The sequence below is a fragment of the Bufo bufo genome, chromosome 3 (assembly GCF_905171765.1).
Source record: "Bufo bufo chromosome 3, aBufBuf1.1, whole genome shotgun sequence".
Classification (NCBI taxonomy): domain Eukaryota; kingdom Metazoa; phylum Chordata; class Amphibia; order Anura; family Bufonidae; genus Bufo; species Bufo bufo.
This window is the reverse complement of record NC_053391.1, coordinates 200,115,869-200,135,445: the sequence shown is the minus strand read 5'-3', so window position 1 is coordinate 200,135,445 and position 19,577 is coordinate 200,115,869. Positions and strand designations below refer to the sequence as shown.

At 41.0% G+C, this 19,577-nt stretch overlaps 1 protein-coding gene across 1 annotated transcript in view; it reads right to left on the bottom strand.

Moving 5' to 3' along the window:
* The window catches only part of WNT2B (Wnt family member 2B), a 64,644-nt gene extending 53,608 nt beyond the window's left edge, over positions 1-11,036 (bottom strand). Inside the window, exon 1 of the mRNA XM_040423876.1 lies at positions 10,134-11,036. Coding sequence (XP_040279810.1) covers positions 10,134-10,318 — 185 coding nt within the window. The 5' untranslated portion in view covers positions 10,319-11,036. The remainder of the gene's footprint in view (positions 1-10,133) is intronic.
* Between the last annotated feature and the right edge of the window lie 8,541 nt (positions 11,037-19,577).

The window sequence follows — 19,577 nt, the reverse complement described above, 5'->3', positions numbered from 1 at the left end:
CTCCAGCTGAATGGGCCTGGGCTGCAACACTAAGCACAGACGCTATGCTTGGTATGGCTCACAGTGTTGTGCTTGATATGCTATGAGGAGGCCATAGCACTCCGATCTCTTCAAACAGCTGACTGCTGGTGGTGCCGGGTACCAGACCCCTACCAATTTGATATTGATGATCAACCCTAAAGATAGGTTGCTAATGTTCTATTCCTGAAAAACCCCTTTAAGAGTTATTATATAAAGTGGAAAAAACTGTAAATGTTTGGAGGACTTTTCACTGCGGATTATAGGATTAATGGAATTAGTTTGTATGCCGTTTGGCAGTTATAAGATGTGACTGTTCAGTTAATGCCAAATAGGATAATTAGGTATTTTTGTTGGCGTATGAAAACATGTGAACAGTTACTAATATGTTCACATACATATTGATGTATATCAATGAATATAAAATGGGAACAATTTTTTAGGAGTGACTGGTGTTTATAATGTGCACTGTATTAATGGCCTTGACATTTTTGTAGGTACCCCTAATTGCAGTTCCAGTAGCTCATTAGAATGAGGTTGTCTCAATGCGTCTAAACATCGCAGTTATTTCACACATGTGAGGCACATTCATAACGTGCCCCATAGTGTCAAATTCAGGATTACTCTGCACAAACCAGTAACACTGCTTCAGTATTTTGGAGTAACAGTATTGGTACTTGCCCCTTTCTGTGTTCATGGCCGAAAACGAAAAGGGAGATGTAAGGAGCCAAAGCAAATTCAACAACCAACAGGACCATAGGGTTACACAGACAATAGCTTTCAAGCGTTAACTCTTTAAAGATAATATGAGAAGAAAGTGGTTTGGTGAAATAGTCAGCAAATTCCACAGTTCTCCACAGGAGGGACACATGAGACCAATGAGGTTTTTCAGGTCTGTGCTGCAATGGTCAACAGAGCAAAATGTGAATGATCTGAGTTTCAACCCAAGCCTTGGCATTTCTTACACATGATTCTCTGCACGCTTAGGAAATGAAAAGTGTTGAAGGTTTTATTTCTTTTTTTAAGCAGAACCAATATAATACCATTCCATATCTAAAATTATAATGATATAGTCTGTTTAGAAACAGTTTGATTTCACTCAAGATCACTTTGTCCTCACTATGACACTTTGTAGGGGGCAGGAACAGCTAAAACATGTCTTCATTGTGGGCCCTGCGAGTGTGACTTTTGGAGAAAAGATTGTGAACTGCAGCTAAAAGGGTTTACGTAATGGGGCTCTACAACAAAAAGTCCTTAGGTACTGTTGGTGTAAAGGAGTACATTGGACGGTGCACAGTATTTCATGTCAAGGCCCCATGCCCCTTGACTTTTTCTACTTCAATTGTAAATGTTTCTTGAGCTAAAAAAAACTGAGTTAAGCTGGTTATACGCATAAGATAACTCTTGGCTGACATCTATCTCTCTTGATCCTCCCATACATGGGACATACATGGCTAAGCATGCATATGTTGTGAATGGGGAGAGGGGAGAAAGAAAAGGGGAGAGGGGAGAAAGAAAAGGATTGAGCAATTGATGATCCAATGTGCAAGATCCTTATCTTCCACTGATATCAGAAGGTATGAGAGTCGGAAGACCCCATACACATTAGATGGTCAGTTGAACCAGCAGAAATTGGTGGGTTTGGCCAGCACAGATCTAAAGTGTATGACAAGCTTTATTTCTGGCACACAGGCTGTAAAACGGCTCGGGCAGAAAGTCTCCGCCTAGCAGTGTAAAATGTAAACAAAAAAGCCCTTGCCCTGCACAATACACCACAGGGCTAGGGAGAGCATCTGAGCATGAAATACTCCAATGCTCATCTCAGAGAAGCTGCCTGGGTGAAAAAAGGGATTTATCCAGGTTCAGCCCAGACAACCCCTTAAATGCCTTATTGAGTATACTGAACTTGTTAGTCAATGTATCCCTAAGAAGTAGTCTGTCTCACACAGAGGACCTCACATTGGGTTGCATCCTCTGTGGTGTCTGTGGGTATCACTGACCATATGGGGTATGGTCATACAGGCTACAAATAACCAATACAACACAGTGTGTAATTATACAACTCCGATTCCCCCAAAAAGCTAGGAAACTGTGTAAAATGTAAATAAATACAGAATGCAATGATCTCTTAGACCCATATTTTATTCACAATAGAAGATAGAACACATTAGATGTTAAAAGTGAGATATTTTACCATTTCATTAAACAAAAGATCTGATTTAGAACTTCATGGCAGCAATGCATCTCCCAAAAGTTGGGACAACAAAACAACAACAGGGGGAAACATGACAGGGTGGGTATAAAAGAGCATATTAGAAAGGAAGAGTCTCAAAAGCAATGTTAGGTAGAGGTTCACCAATCTACTAAAAACTGCGTCTAAAAAATGTCAAACATTTTTCTGAAAATGTACCTCAAAGTAAAAGTTGTGCAAAGAAGCTGTGTCAACACAATCCATAAACACCGCCATCTTCTCTGGGCCAAAATAATTAAAAATAGACTGAGGCAAAATAGAAAACTGTTCTGTGGTCAGATTAATCAAAATTTGAAATTCTCTTTGGAAACCACGGACACAGTGTTGTGTGGACTCAAGAGGCGACGGACCATCCAGCTTGTTATCATCCAGCTTGCATTATTGCCTAGGGTCTGGGGAGCTTGCATATCTACAAAGGCACCTTTAATGCTGAACACTATATAGAGGTTTTAGAACAACATATGCCCCCATCCAGAGAATATTTCTTTCAGCTAAACCACATACTGCACTCGTCACAACAGCATGGCTTTGCAGAAGAAGAGTCCAGGTGCTGAACTGGACGACCTGCAGTCCAGACCTTTCACCAAAAGAAAATATTTGGCGCATCATGAAGCGAAAAATACAGCAAAGAAGACCCGGCAGCTAGAATCCTACAAGAATGGGACAGCATTTCACTCCCAAAACTCCAACAGTTGGTCTCCTCAGTTCCCAGACATTTACAGACTGTTGTTAAAAGAGGAGGGATTGCTACATAATTGTAGACATGGCCCTGTCCCAACTTTTTTTTTGAGATGCATTGCTGCCATCAAGTTCTAAATGAATTAATTTTGTTCATGAAATGGAACCTACATTCATATGTGGTGGTATTATTCTGGTATAAACATATTATGGTCCCAGGTCACCTCAGTCATTCAAAACTTATGCTGCTTAAGGAAGTCTCCCACACTGACAGCAGTCCTCCTAAATATCCGCAGATCACTTAACATCTGTTTCTTATGCTGCCATTGGCTGGCAAAAAGATAACACCACTAATGTGGAACCAACCAAACAGACCCCCCCCCCCCCCCCATCACACAATGGCTACAGAAGATTGATTATTTTCATCATATGGAAAGGTGTCACGTTCCTATACCTGCTTCCAACAGGTTTGGAAATCATGGACAAACGTTAGATCCTCTGCCTGCACTTGTACTTTGTAATTCAAAATAATAGATCAGATATCTGTCATCCCACCTTTCTCTTAAGGCCCTATTACAGATAGAGCAGACGAATGTTGGAAGGGAAGTGTTCCCTCCCGTCAGTTGCCTACTCGCTAGAAGAGGAGACCCTAGCTTTACATGCAATGATCTCCTCCTCAGTATAGGGACAAGCGATCGCTAATGCATCACTCATCCCTATACTGTCTTGTTTGCCGGCAGCAGAGTGCCTATTACACAGCGCCGACATGTTAAAAGATCCTGATTACCCAATGAACAAGCATTGGCTTGTACACTGGGTAATCGGCGGTAGTATTACGCTGCCAGATGATCGCTAACGAGCGTTCATACAAATCATCTTAACAATAATCTGCCCAGAGCCTTTACCCTCTGGCTCTCTCCACACACTTTTTCTTCATGTTCATTTTATTATTCAATAACATATCTGCAGTGCCTATTCTTTATTGACACAAGCTAAATTGGTCATTGGATGCCTGTAAACATTGTTTTTTGTTACTTTGTTATTGTTATTTAACATTTCTATAATAAAAAGAAATAAAAAAAAAAGGTAAAAAATCTAACTTTGCTTTTGAGACTCTGCCTTTCTAACCTGCTCTTTTATATCCAGTCATGTTGTCCCATGTTGTGGATTTGTTGTCCCAGCTTTTTTGAGATACATTGCTGCCATCAAGTTTTAAATGAGTTATTTTTTTTCATGAAATGGTAAAATGTTTCACATTCCACATCTGATATGTTCCACTGTGGATAAAACGTAGTTAATGAGATTTGCAAATCATTGCATTCTATATTTCTTTAGGGTCACGTTTATTAAGACCAGCGTTTTAGACGTCAGTCTTAATAACGCCCCATAGCTGGCGGTGGATCCGCTGAAGGTATAAAGAGGCGCAGGCCTCTCCATAACTTGGGCGCGTCCTGCGCCAGTTCTAAATGTAAGACAGCTTCCTTTTTCTATGCCCAGATAGAGTCGGAGATAGCGGCACAACTAACCGTTGCACCACCATCTGTGCCTGAAATACATTTAATGTAGGCGTACTTCAGCATCGTAAATGACCCCTTACATTTTACACAGCATCCCAACTTTTTTTGGAATTGGAGTTGTAAATGCCATGTAATACTGTGTTCATATGTTTGCCAAGTACAATTTTTATAAGGATGTATAAATAATAATGCTACAGTGCCACCACCACCATAGACCGCAAAAATAATATACAGCACAATGCCTAAGTAAATAATGTCCTACAGTACTAATGTACTATGCAATGTCTAGATAAAAATAATAATATGACTTCATGGTGGTCACGAGACTCAGGGGCTGCTAATGCACCTTGTGTGACTGCATAGGTTATACTACCCCTAAAACTGTCCCTCAAATGGCTGTGCATCGCATTACTTTTTTGAACTGTGCCATGAGATACCATTACCAGGGTCAAGCTGTGGGGGTTTTGGGTTTAATACTGCCTAAATATAATGAGAACCTCTAAATCACAGCATATTCCAATAATATGTAGTCTGATTACACCCAGACCGGCTTCGGCCATGATGAGAGATAAGAATCTCAGGCAGCAGCCGACCTGCCTCTGAGAGGGATGTCAGTTTACAGTGCACCACGGGAGTCTTTGACTCCTGTTCCCCGCCATGAAGCCACGGCTTGTGATGCACACAGCCTTAGCCGTTTTTGCGGTCCGCCAATTGTGGATCCGCAAAATATGGATACCACCTGTGTGTGTTCTGCATTTTTGCAGAACAGAACGTCCAGACCATAATGTGGACAAGAATAGGACATGTCCTATTTTTTTGCGGGTGCCGTGGAACGGACATACAGATGCAGACAGCACATAATCTGCTGTCCGCATCTTTTGTGGCCTTATTGAAGTGAATGGGTCCACATCCGACCTGCAAAAAATACAGATCAGGTGTGGACTAAAACAACGTTGTGTGCATGAGCCCTAAGAGATGTGATCACTTGATAAATGAGTGTTTGACAATACATTTACAAAGGGCGATTATCTGGAATGAGCATTTGTATGAACGCTTGTTGCCAATAATTTTCGGGATCCTCAGCCCGTGTAAAAGTGTATCTGCTCTGCTACAGTTATGCAAGGCTTTCTATAGTCTTGATACTGACATTCAAAACTACAGTTTAAATAAGGAAATCTTGTGTCTGTTGGAGTTCCCAGTGCTTATAGCATGAGTGGGATGCAAGCAAAGTAGTTATTGGCTACACTTGTCCACCATGTATGATGAAGGAATGCAGTAATAGTCTTCTATATACTCAGACTTATTCAAAGGGAAAAAAATAAATCAAAAATGATCTTCTGAGATCCATGGGTTCCATGGTCTTTTCCAGCTGAATAGAGCACAACAGCCTATTTTATCTATAAAATTGGTGGTGGTCATGTTGTATAGCTACATGCCATAAAATCACATTTGTGGAGTCCATGACCACCACCAATTTCTAGATAAAATAGGCTGTTGTGCTCACCCATGGATCTCAGAGATTTAATTTACTATAAGGCCTCATGCACACGACTGTATGTGCTTTGCGGTCTGCAAAGAGCGGATCCGCTAAATATGGATAATGGATGTGTGTATGCCACAAAATGCCTATTCTTGTTCACAAAATGGACAAGAATAGGACATGTTCTCAAATTTTTTGCGGTGCCATAGAAATGTATGGGCCCACGTCTAAACTGCAAAAAGTACGTATCTGACGCGGACCAAAAATACGATTGTGTGCATGAGGCCTAAATTTGTAATACCAAGCACCTTTAATTTAAATGGTATTTTGGTCAGTCTGTTGTGTCAGAAATTTGCCGTATGGACATCTCTGAGCCACGCTGAATAAATTTAGCTGGTTATCAAGTTGGAAACAGGTGAGGGTCTGACCCATTGTAATCTTCTCACACTTCTCAATAATTACCACCTTTTGGTGGGATTTCTGCTTCTGATTTAATTTATTAAATCCTTAAAAAAATCAAGGGGGTGGACTGTCAAAAAAGGTTGCTCTCTCTTTAAAGTTCTTGGACACAATGGTGGTCCAAGTCCTTTGTTCTAGAGGGTAGATGTTTGAAAAGCATATACATAATACTTCTTACAATATCATTTTCAGTAAGTGTTTTTTTGTATGGGAAGTAAACAGATTCCTGAGACAGGATTCCATAATTCCGGGACAGATTTTCATAAATTGCCTGTTTTGTTTATATCAGGTTTTGTGCAGTCAATTCAAGACCAATGAAACACATCAGTAAAAGCTGGGCTGGAAGTAGCCAAAGTCACCCTGTTGTGTTGACAGGCTAGCTTCTACTTAATGATAAAACTATAGAAATATCTATTTTTGAGTAATGTGTTTATAGCAAGTTTTTTTTAATTATTATACTATTTTGTCATACTGCTTTATAGAACTGCAAAAGCAATGCAACAATATAAACTGTCAAAGTCAGCATGGAGCACCTGGAGAAGACTAACCTTACATATGACATAAAACTTCCATATATGGCTAGCTTATAATGACTTAATATAGGGTTTATGGAGGCCATCCTACCATAATCTCAATAAGCTGGCCACCCTAAAGTCCTTAGATAATTTATGAGACCATTGTTCAGTCCTACCTAGTACTGCATTACTGATGGTGCATAATGTCCAACCAAATCTAGAACATCCCAAGATCCCAGTGCCAGGCCAATTACCCTACAGTACCTGATGATTACTATAGTTGCCCCAATGGCATAGAGTTTATTGACCTGATAACATGCATTTACTTTCCACTTTGGGAATATCACAAACCAGTTTACTGCTAGGAAAGGCAGTCATAGGGAAAAAAGAAGCAGGGAGTGCACCCAGGGGGGAATGAAACTCAACTTCAAGGTAGCAATTGTCTTATTTAGTTTATATTATTATTATTATTATTATTATTATTATTATGTTTCTTATATTTGTAAGAATTGAATATTTTATCATGTCATATATCCAACTCAATGCACAGCATGACTACATGATGAGTAGATCTCTGTTAATATACTAGTTATCAACACACATATAAATTACAATAATAATAGCAGCAACAATTATGAAAAGATATCAACTTTGATCTATCTATCTATCTATCTATCTATCTATCTATCTATCTATCTATCTATCTATCTATCTATCTATCTACGTGATAACTGTGACACTGGGGGCAGCCCTTACTAGTAATACAGGTTATTATTAGCTGTACATACACAAATGAAGCTACATATTAATACTATGGATTGTGTAGCACCGGGCAGGCTAGGATTTGTATAAGCTCTTGGCTAACAGTCTGGAGCAGTATTTTGGTATTATGTTTTATGACCACTACTATTAAATATGTGGATTGTTCTATGGTCCAATAAAAGGAAAGGCTGTACACCAGAGCTTCAAGTGCTTTTCTGCTTCATCTTAACTCCTGAGAACAGACAGAACTATTACCATCACCATCTTATTCTATAAACTTACATTATTGCATTGTACTGGTCATGTAGACGTGTCCCTCTTTAGTACATCTACCATTACAATGACATTTCTTGTAAGGATAACTTCACCTGTTTATTTCATTTCTTTATTATTGGTCTTTGGCTTGTATCTTGCTGTTTAGAACTGTTAGGATTCATAGTTGAGAATATACAGGGGCATCATTCATATGTAATTGCTGATCTGTGGCTGAATGTATAACAGGCAGCCGCCTACATCTGACCAGTTCTGACTCAATGCATCTGATGGTTTCATGTTCACTTCCATTGTGACTGCTGAGTGGGTAAATATTTCCTGAATTTCAGCAAGAAAAAAAATCTACTTTGCTATTTTTTTGCTGGATGACAATAAAATAATCAAAGAAAATAGATGTGACAGGAAGTAAACCTAATAAAGTGAAAGTTTAATGTTAAGTGTTTATCTGTATAGGATACATATATACAATGTGTGAAATGTCTGTATATCTATTTATCCAATATGTCTATCACCTCACAACTTTCTCACATCTATCTATCTATCTATCTATCTATCTATCTATCACATCTATCTATCTCATATCTGTCATCTATCTATCTATCTATCTATCTATCTATCTATCTATCTATCTATCTATCTATCTTATCTATCTATCTATCTATCTATCTATCTATCTATCTATCTATCTATCTATCTATCTATCACATCTATCTATCTCATATCTGTCATCTATCTATCTATCTATCTATCTATCTATCTATCTATCTATCTGTCTGTCTTCTATCTATCTATCTCATATCTATCTATCTATCTATCTATCTATCTATCTAATCTGTCTCTCCATGTCTGTACAGTTTTTTTAATCATATCTATCTATATCATATCTTTTTCATTTCTGTTCTATCATCTATCTATTATCTATTTATCTCTCCATGTCTGTACAGTATTTTATCATATCTATCTATATCACATCTATTTAATTTCTGTCTGTCTGTCTATCTATCTATCTGTCTATACATTATCATACTGTATGATCCATCTATATCAAATGTATTTCATATCTATATCACATCCATTTCATATACATCTATGTCTCTACAGTATTCTATCTATCTATCTATCTATCTATCTAATGTCTCTCCATGTCTGTACAGTATTTTATCATATCTATCTATATCACATCTATTTCATTTCTGTCTATCTGTCTATACATTATCATACTGTATGATCCATCTATGTTAAATGTATTTCATATCTAGATCACATCCATTTCATATACATCTATGTCTCTACAGTATTCTGTCTATCTATCTCATATATATTTTACTCCATCCCATGTCTTTCTTCTTTGTATTATGTTATGTTATAATATTTTGAAAATATGAATTTCTAAATAACAAACATCATAGAGCACTTCTTCTCCTATAGGCTGACTCTGGCAGTAAGGTCTATGACAATCAGCTATGTACAGAATGTAGCATGAATATTTTAATGTCTGGACTTAAGGAATTTGTTAAGCCCTTAAGGGTCAATCTTATTGTCTAGCTTTTATCTTGCCCGCAGATCAGTCGGTTCAATATACAAATTTCAGTGTATCAGTTTAACTCCTTTACAGCATGTCTTGAATAACTTATTACAAGTCACTTTGTTGGAGAATGCCAGTAGATCAGCTTTAAAACAAACAGCTGCCTTACCAAATCTCCACACCACATTATTGTTCCAGCCAAAATATACTTGTAAAGCTTTCACACCACTAAATATCCCCATGTCCACATGACTGGGATCTGTACATAGTTATCTGCTGGAGGCAATGATAGAAAGCAGTGTTCTGCACACTATAGTATATGCTAAGACTAAGAGTCCTATGATATTCTAAAGATCATTCCAAAAACTACAAAGACTATGTTGTCATTTGCTGGATTAGCACACAAGGAATAGATTGCAGGTATGAAGCTTAACACTAATCACAACAAATGGAAAAAGAAAGTCCCCCCCCCCCCCCCCCAAAAAAAGTTCACAACAAGCATGGACTGTAACCTTTTAAATCTCATCCCCTCAAGGTATTTCGAATAGCAGCAAAAGAGAATGGATCTGATTTTCTTGCCTGCCTTTTAACTGTTTAAATGCATTAAGCAAATGACAGGTCCATGTGGCAGAGTGCTAATGGATGGGCTACTTACCACCAGGAAGAATCAACTCTTGGGGTCAGAATAAGTAGTATTAGTAGGTAGGCAACATACATCCTGCAGTTTGTTTGGACATTATCTGATGAAGCCAGTGTCCTGTGACAATTCCTCAATCCTGGAGTTGAGGACATTCTATGGTGACTTCTGAAAGGTTCTCCTGGATGAGATAGTCCCAGCATAGTTACTGTATCTCCAAAAAGTGCTTTGAAGGCTGAAGAGAAGGATGCCTAAAAATCCAGATTACCATGCAGGTAAGTGGCTCATTTTGTTTTTTTAAAATCCAAAGTGAAAAGAAACAAAATCTAGCTTCTTAAAATAATCAGTCCCTCCATAAGTCTTTATACTTCACAAACATCTTTCACATCTTTGGATTAGACCAGTGATGGTGGAATTGTCCTTGAGGAAGGGATGAGAATATAGCTCTTATTCTTCTTTGTCAGGTTTCTAGCTCTAAATGTAATTCTGTATTAAGAAGATACTATATGAATTGGGAACTGTTGCTGCAAAAAAAAAAAAAAAAAAAGTATAGTTCCCACAACTAGTTAAAGAACTGATGTATAGAAGTGGATGCTGAAGAAATTTTAAAGAAAACTTGGCTGCTTTGCGTCCCTGGAGATGGAGGGGGGAACCCCATAGGTTCTGGATGTTGCTGGTGGTGAGGTCTTCCTTGTGGAGGCTGTGATGAAGAAGACAGGCAGGGATGATCTGACTTGCTCTGTGTCTCATTGGATAGGAAGAACTTTGATGAGTTCCTGGATTCACTTGAGAGGTAGCAGATCCCAGAGTTTGCTGAAACTCCCCCTTAGTGTGAAAGTGCCTCTGCATTGGGTGAGGATAGACTGAGCTACCTAGGCACAGGACTGCAGCAGCAGCAGTATACCACCACCTGCTGCTGTGATACAGATACACAGATAGTAGGAGGAAGACACATGCACTCAGTTATAGACTGACTCTGCCTACATGGTCTTAGTGCTCTCAGCTTCACACTACATCACCACTGTTTCCATAAACCACAGCTGGCTCCAAAAAAACAGCTAGGCTTGCCTTTATGTAATAGGTTTTGTATATTTGTAAATCATGAAGGACTATATGGGGAACTATAATCATAGGAAACTGTGTTTTGTTGAAGAAAGTTAAAATGAAAGATAATTTATTGCAAAATCAAGATTTCAACTATGTCTGAAAATGATTACCTCTGATTACACATGAGTGATTCTGGATGAAATGGGAGTACGTGAGGCATGGTGAAAGTAGTACATTGTGAGATGCTTCCACATCACATAGTTGCCCGACATCTAACATAGAAATTGAGGGAAAATAGAATGCAAACGCATAGTCCAGCAAAAAATAAAAAAATTATACGTTAAAGGGGTATTCCCATCTTAGACAATGGGGGCATATCTCTAGGACCTGGGACCCGCACCTATATCGAGAAGGGAGCGGGGAGCGCTGTGGCTGGAGGACCCCAGATTTCCCGGGGTCCGTCCACCACCAAGCGCTAATCCCCGCCTCTCCCATAGAAGTGAATGGGAGCGTGCCGCGCATGCGCGGCCCATGCTCCCATTTATTTCTATTGGGCAGACGGCTATAGCCGAGCCAGCGCTCAGCTTTTTTTTCTCCAGCCCCATAGAAATGAATGGAGAGTGGTTGCGCATGCGCAGTGCGCTCTCCTTCACTTTCGGGGCTCCGCATCTATAAGACAATGGGGGCACATCCTAGCGATATGCCCCCATTGTCTGAGATGAGAAAACCCCTTTAAATGGATAAAGTTTACAATGGAATGCTACTGTATGGCATCTCTTCTAGGCCTCGTTCACATTTTCAAGTCCGTTTCACGTCGGTGAAAAATCACGATGTCCTTGAAGCATCCGTGATTAGTCTGTGCCTCCGAATTCCACAGATGCTACCACCTGAAAATAAATTTTTAGAGCATCTACTATCAGTGGTCAGCAGGGATGGACTGGGACAATAAAGTGGCCCTGGACTTCAGCCAGACCGGCCCACTTTATTTTTCCCAAACACACTCAAAAAAGGGGTTATGTCTCTTCAGCAAGTGGCATTTATCTTGTAGAGAAAGTTAATACAAGGCACTTACTAATGTATTGTGATTGCCCATATTGCTTCCTTTGCTGGCGGGAGTCATTTTTCCATCACATTATGCACTGCTCGTTTCCATGGTTTTGACCACCCTGTAATCCAGCAGCGGTGGTCATGCTTGCACACTATAGGAGTAGCCGGGATTGTGGGAGTGCACATAGTTTGGTGCTTTTTTCGACCACCAATGCTGGATTACAGGGAGGTCGTAACCATGATGACGAGCCATGTATAATGTGCTGGGAGACATTTTGTCTCTATGGCACTATCTGCCCTAATAGTGATACAGTGCCCACATAGAGCACGATAGTGCCCTCCTATTCACAGAAAAATAGCGCATTTGTACCCATATAGTACCTACCTAGGTGCATAGAAAGTGCCATACTTTGGCTCTATGTCGGCACTGTATGACTGTGGCCAAAGTACTGTAGGTTTTCACTTTAGGTAGGTACTGTATGGCACCATAAGCAAGAAATACACCATTTATCTGTGCATAACATGGCGCTATCTGAGCACTGTATGACCGTGGGAAGACCTGGGCATACTATGCTCAGATAAGTTGTGTATTTAGTGTCTACAGTGCCCACAAAGTGCCATATCATACCTACCTAGAGCTAAAACGTGGGCAGAAAGTGCCATACTTTGCCTATAATTATACTCTGTCTACACAAGTATGGCGCTTTCCGAGTATGGGTTCTATATGGCACTATGTGGGCACGACAGGCACTAAATGCGCCATTTATCTGTGGATAGTATGGCACTATCTGCCCACAATCATACAGTGCCCACATAGAACCAAATATCGCCGTACCGTACCCACACTATTATATGGCAGTGCCCAGAGCGCCATATGTTGACTATGTGGGCAGATAGTGCCCTACTATGCCCAGATAAATAGTGCCCTTAGTGACTGCAGTGCCACACTGTACCCACCTAGAGCCAATCTGTGCACAGAAAGTGCCATACTTTGTCCACAGTGACAAAGTGCCCTTTCTGTGCACAGTCTGGCACTGGCTCCAGGTAGGTATTCTACTACACGTGGGGGCACAGCGCTCATCTCTTTAGTAAAGAGTCTTTACTACCTTACATATTCAGCTCCCGCCTCCAGCCTCCAGTAACAAGTGCGGGCGGCAGCGCTCACTCACTGACGTCACGCGCCTGCGCCGCTTACTGGAGCTTTACCCCCCTGATGCCTGGCGGCCCTGGCCGGCCCATAATTCGATCGGCCCACCGGGATTCTCCCGGTACTCCCGATGGCCAGTCCATCGCTGGTGGTCAGTGAAAAACAGATGCAATGTGAATGCAACAAGGATGCCATCCGTGATGTGTCCGTTATTAATAAATGGGTAGGTCTGCTGTCAGTGGAAAATGCAAATATCACATGTCAGGGAAAAATAGAAATATGAATGAGGCCTCAGTCTGATGAGGTGCCTTAGGATACTTTCACACTGGCGTTTCTGGGTCCGCTTGTGAGATCCGTTTTTTCTCACAAGCGGCCCAAAACGGATCAGTTAAGCCCCAATGCATTCTGAATGGAAAAGGATCCGTTCAGAATGCATCAATTTGGCTGCATTTGGCCTCTGTTGCGTTTTTTAGACGGTCACTAAAACGCAGCTTACAGCGTTTTGGTGACCGTCTGACTATGCGGAGACTAACGGATCCGTCTAGGCCAGGCATGCTCAACCTGCGGCCCTCCAGCTGTTGTAAAACTAAAACTCCCACAATGCCCTTCTGTAGGCTGATAGCTGTAGGCTGTTCGGGCATGCTGGGAGTTGTAGTTTTGCAACAGCTGGAGGGCTGCAGGTTGAACATGCCTGGCCTAGATGGATCCGTTAGTCTCCGCAAAGTCAGACTTACAATGCAAAGCAATGGGGACGGATCCGTTTTTCACTGACACAATATGGTGCAATTGAAAACGGATCCGTCCCCCATTGACTTTGAATGGGGGACTTAGACTTTTTTTTTTATGACTAATGCAAAAGGATCCGTTATGAACGGATACAAGCGTTTGCATTATTCGTGTGGATCCGTCTGTGCAGATACAAGATGGATCTGCACCGAACGCCAGTGTGAAAGTAGCCTTAAAGGGGTATTCCTAACTCAGACATTTATGGCAGATCTACAGGACATGAACCTATAGTGAGAGTGAGGGTCTCTCCAACCCCTTCCACTTGATAAAGTTGCTGTTGTACCCAGGCAGAAAATGAATGCAGAAGTGCTATTTTCTGAGGTTATGCCATAAATGTCTGAGATGGGAATACACCTTTAAAGAGTCACTGCACTTTCACACAATTTCATTTAATAGAGAATGGTGAAACTCGAAAATTTCTAAATCACTACATTTAAAAAATATGCTTGCATCCACCTGAAAAAAGCTGTAAAGTCATGGCCACTAGGGGTCTCACTTCCACCTAATTTGCAGTCCACTGCCTGTTGTCAGACAAGATCCGTCCCTAATAACGGAGACACCGAAGACGGCTGTCAGAGCAAATGGGGGCATGTCAGAGCTAGCTGAGATCCTAAGCCTGATAAAAGAACTGATTCTACACAGCTTTTGAAAATTATAGGAACCTCATGTATGTCTGTAAGTGTGATCTCTCCATCCTTTCCTGTTCTGTGACCTCCAGAGCTCAAAACATAGTGGTAAGTAAGGAAAAGGATGTCACTAGGGTTGCCACCCGGCCAGTATCTCCCTGGCCAAGCTGGTATTTTAGTGCCCCTGCTGCTGGCCAGTAATTTTTTCTACTGGCAATATTCATTGACGGTATTTTCATATAAGGACTGTTACTAATGAGCTCTTCCATTGTTGGGGCGCTCATTAGTAAAGCCTCCCCCCCCCCCACTTGTGTTAAGTAAAAAAAAAAAAACTCACCTTATTCATTTGTTCGCGCTGCGGTGAACACTCGCTGCTCACTGGAAGCTCAGGACAGGACCTGTGCTCCAGTGTAATGACATTTCACAGGTCCTGTCCTGAGCTTCCAGTGAGCAGCGAATGTTCACCGCGTCACCATCAAATGGAGGAGGTGAGTTCTTTTTTTTGTTGTTGCAGAAGCAGAGAAGGGGGCACTAATGTGGGCATTTATCTTGCTGGGGGGGCACTCACGGGCGGCATTATACATTCTGGGTGGCACTAATGGGGACATTACTGTTACTGGGGGGAAATAATGGGGACATTATTAATTCTGGGGCGCACTAATGGGGGGCATTATTGATTCTGGAGTGCACTAATGGGGGTTTTACTCTTACTGGGGGGCACTAATGGGGACATTGTTCATTCTGGGGTGCACTAATGTGGGCATTACTCTTACTGGGGGGAAATAATGGGGGGCATTATTAATTCTGGGGCGCACTAATGGGGGCATTACTCTTATTGAGGGCACTAATGGGGGGCATTATTGATACTGGGGTGCACTAATGGGGGTCTTACTCTTACTGGGGGGCACTAATGGGGGCATTGTTCATTTTGGGGTGCACTAATGGGGGCATTACTGTTACTGGGGGCACTAATGGGGGGCATTATTATTTCTGGGGTGCACTAATGTGGGCATTACTCTTTCTGGGGGGAAATAATGGGGGGCATTATTAATTCTGGGGTGCACTAATGGGGCCATTACTCTTACTGAGGGCACTAATGGGGGGCATTATTGATTCTGGGGTGCACTAATGGGGGCCTTACTCTTACTGGGGGGGCACTAATGGGGGCATTGTCCATTCTGGTGTGCACTAATGGGGGCATTACTCTTACTGGGGGCACTAATGGGGGAGCATTAACATCCCGTGTTAAGTCCGCCCCCCCAAAATAACACCCTCTTTGGGGCGTGGCTTAACTTGGATGGTATTTTTTGTTGGGAAAGGTGGCAACCCTAGATATCACAGACGTACAGTGTTGGCAGATTTCCCAGAAGGGAGATGCTCCCTGCTTCTGAGTAAAATGCATCTAGCTGTGCACCTGAAACAGGGAATAATATGGATGAGGAAGATATTGAAAAGCCCAAAAAAGACCTGTTTCTTCACAGTTATAATTGCGCAAAGAAGCACAGCCATTGTACAAACTTTTTTTTTTTTAAACTCTGTTGTGGCTTTAAGTGAGCTCATCTTAGATTTTAAGTGCCAGTATCTCTCAGCAGCCCGAAAAAAAAAAAAAAGGGCCAGGGCTGTTTAAGGGCTGTTTACCTATCTTGGGCTCCCTCCATCCATTTGCTCTGACCGTTCCCCCTTTCACATTCTGCACTATATTTATTTTTTAAAACATCCCCAGCCCCTCATAGTGTAAAACACTCCACAGTATACAGTATAACACACCACAGTTTACACTGTATAGCATAACACCCCACAGTATATAGTATAACACCCCACAGTATACAGTATAAAAGTAGACAAGGAACCTCATCCTTCTAACTTGACTCAATAAGGGACCAGCAAATCCTGGAATGGAAGACCCTAGCTGCTACTGGGCTTAGGAGTGGGCTCCGGACTCAGAATCTTGTTTAAATGTCTAGAAAGCTGCGTGTGACTAAGCAAGAAGGCCAGGATGTGTGTTCCACTGGCTTCCACCTGCAAATGAAGGACTCTGTGTACAGCCAGCAACAGTACTGTATGTAACTGTCAAGTCAGGTGATCTGTCAGAAGAACAGAAAAATAGCAAAAAATGGATCCATTATTTTGTGTATCTGTTGAGCTTATTTTGCTTCTGTTTTTGGCAGTTCCGCCTGCGATCCGTTGTTTTTGACTGGACAAAAAGCCGTCCACGAAGGGATGCAAAAAAAGCAAAAAAGATGCTCAAAATAAAGGATCTGCTTCTTTTTTGTTTTTAAAATGTTTCTGTTCTTCTGACGGATCAGAAGAATGGAAAACAAAACACTGATTTGAACCCGGCCTTAGGCAAGATGGCAGTCCCCATATTCATGTTCAGGAAACAGGAAAACCAACTGCCATCAGAAAATAAAACTGATTAGCAAAAAAGGATATGTGTTGCTATCTGGTTTTAACTGGCAGAAAAACATTTTGGTGACACATTACCTAAAGACTGCTTCCATGTATTGGCAGCCTTCCGAATTCGGGCAATTTTACAGCATCCTTTTTTTCTGTGGTTAATTCAAATGAGCTGTATGGATGGTCATTAACCCAGAAATGATATGATGAGAACATTCATATTTGTATAGGAGGATAATAGAACATTGCTGATAATGGAATTAGCCAATATAATATATAAGCCAAGTTCACATTTGATGTTTTTCTCTGTTCTAGTTATTGTGGTATTTTACTCCAATGGCCAGCTTATAGAAGGAACTTACTAAAGGAACGCTTCCTTCCTGACAATCGCCTGAGCAGTGTAAAGCGGCCTTTAGACAGGCATTTAATATTCTGGTTTTAGTCAACACTGTTTTGGGGTAAGATGCACCATATTTACGGTATATATAAAATATGTTAATATAGTGGGACCGCGCTGCTCCTCATTCACACACAGAGCGTTTTTCCACGAATGCAGGTATTCACTTTATCTGGCCCAAGACAGACACCTGTCAGTTGAATCGCAGTGTACTTCTACGCAGATTGAAACTCAGCGTATCTATGCTGGATCATCGTAGGCTCCTCTGCAAGATGTCATAAACCGCACAATAGTGAGAGTACCTCCGGCACAGTTAAAAATTCTGCTTTATTATACTCACAGAAGTAAAATGGTTTGACAGCATATCAATATAACAATATTCTTTCCGCACAGCCCGACCCGGGTTTCACATATAGCTTCGTCAGGGGCGAGAATCTACCACGCCTAGGGTAGGCGGATATTTATCCCCCTTCCCCCCACATGGCACAGCTGATAATTATATTGCCCATCCAATTGCACAAAGGATTTCTCCAAAATGCTAATATTCCAAATAAAACACATAAAACACAAGGATGGGCTTTGGGGAAAGATTTATAAGTATCCTTAAATTAATGTATAGATCTCCCACGGCAAAATTGAGTCTTAATGGGATCCTGACCACTAGTTTTGATTTAAATAGAGGTACGCGGCAGGGCTGCCCACTATCCCAACTGTTATTTGATATTTACATTGAGCCCCTAGCTTTGGCCATCAGGCAGGATGCCAGGATGTTAAAGGATTTGGAACACTAGGAGCGCAAGACCGTATCTCTATATATGCGGGTGATGTTCTTATTTTTATAGACCACACGGAAACAACTCTTCCCAGAACTATTCAAATGGTTAAATCATTTGGTGAGGTGTACGGTCTTCTTATAAACTGGTCTAAGACCAGTTTGATGCCAATAGACCCGTTACCACAGAAGGAGGCTCTTGTGACTCAGTTGGACACCATTGACACTTTTCAATACTTGGGCTTGATTATATCGCCCAGGGTTGAAAATTTTGTACAACTTAATCTGATCCCCCTAATAACGAAAACTAGAGCTAAAATAGGGATCTGGCTGAGACTTCCCCTATCCAGAGCTGACCGAGTTTCATTGGTTAAAATGGTGATACTACCACAATTTATTTATGTGCTCAGGAATACAACTACCTGGATAGAAGATAAATATTTTAAACTCATGGAAAGAATAATTAATGATTTAGTGTGGGGAAGAAAACAAGTTCGATTAAAACTGGAATATCTATATAAACCACTGGAGTGTGGGGGTTTAAACCTCCCCTATCTTAAAGGGTACTTTATTGCTGCCCAGCTACTGATGTGTTATGAATCAAAAAATAGTGCACTTCTGGGGAGCTTAGTAGGGAGGTATGCTCATAACAATATATTTACCCTTTTGGAATCCGGGCTACTGAGTAGCCAAGAGCGGGGTTACAGAGAGACTATAAAATTACTTCGGAAAGTGTGGGCTACTACTAGAACATGGCTGAAGGTAAAGGGTTCACTCACATTCACGCCTCTTTGGCATAATGTACACCTGCAGATGTTAGATGGAATTGCAGCGGACACATTTTGGCAAAAGAATAGAATTTTGTATATTTCACAAGTAGTCAAGGATAGAGAGATTAAGACGTTTACAGAGCTATCACATAATGTAGAAAACCTTTCATGGTTTAGGTACTTTCAACTGCGTTCAGCATTATTTAGTCTGGACGATAAACTGGTGTTGGATATAGATAGCTCATCCTTTTTGAATGATTGGATAGGGAGGACACCCTTTAGAATGAAGATTTCAAATATATATTAACTATTACTTAAGGCACGGTTTAGTGATACACAGTCACCAGGACAAAGAGCCTGGGAATTGGACTGTCCGAATATACAATCAGAAGGATGGGGGAATATCTTTGCGAATTTAGGTTTACTATCCCAGAACTTTAATCATGTTCTAGTACATTTTAATATCTGCCATA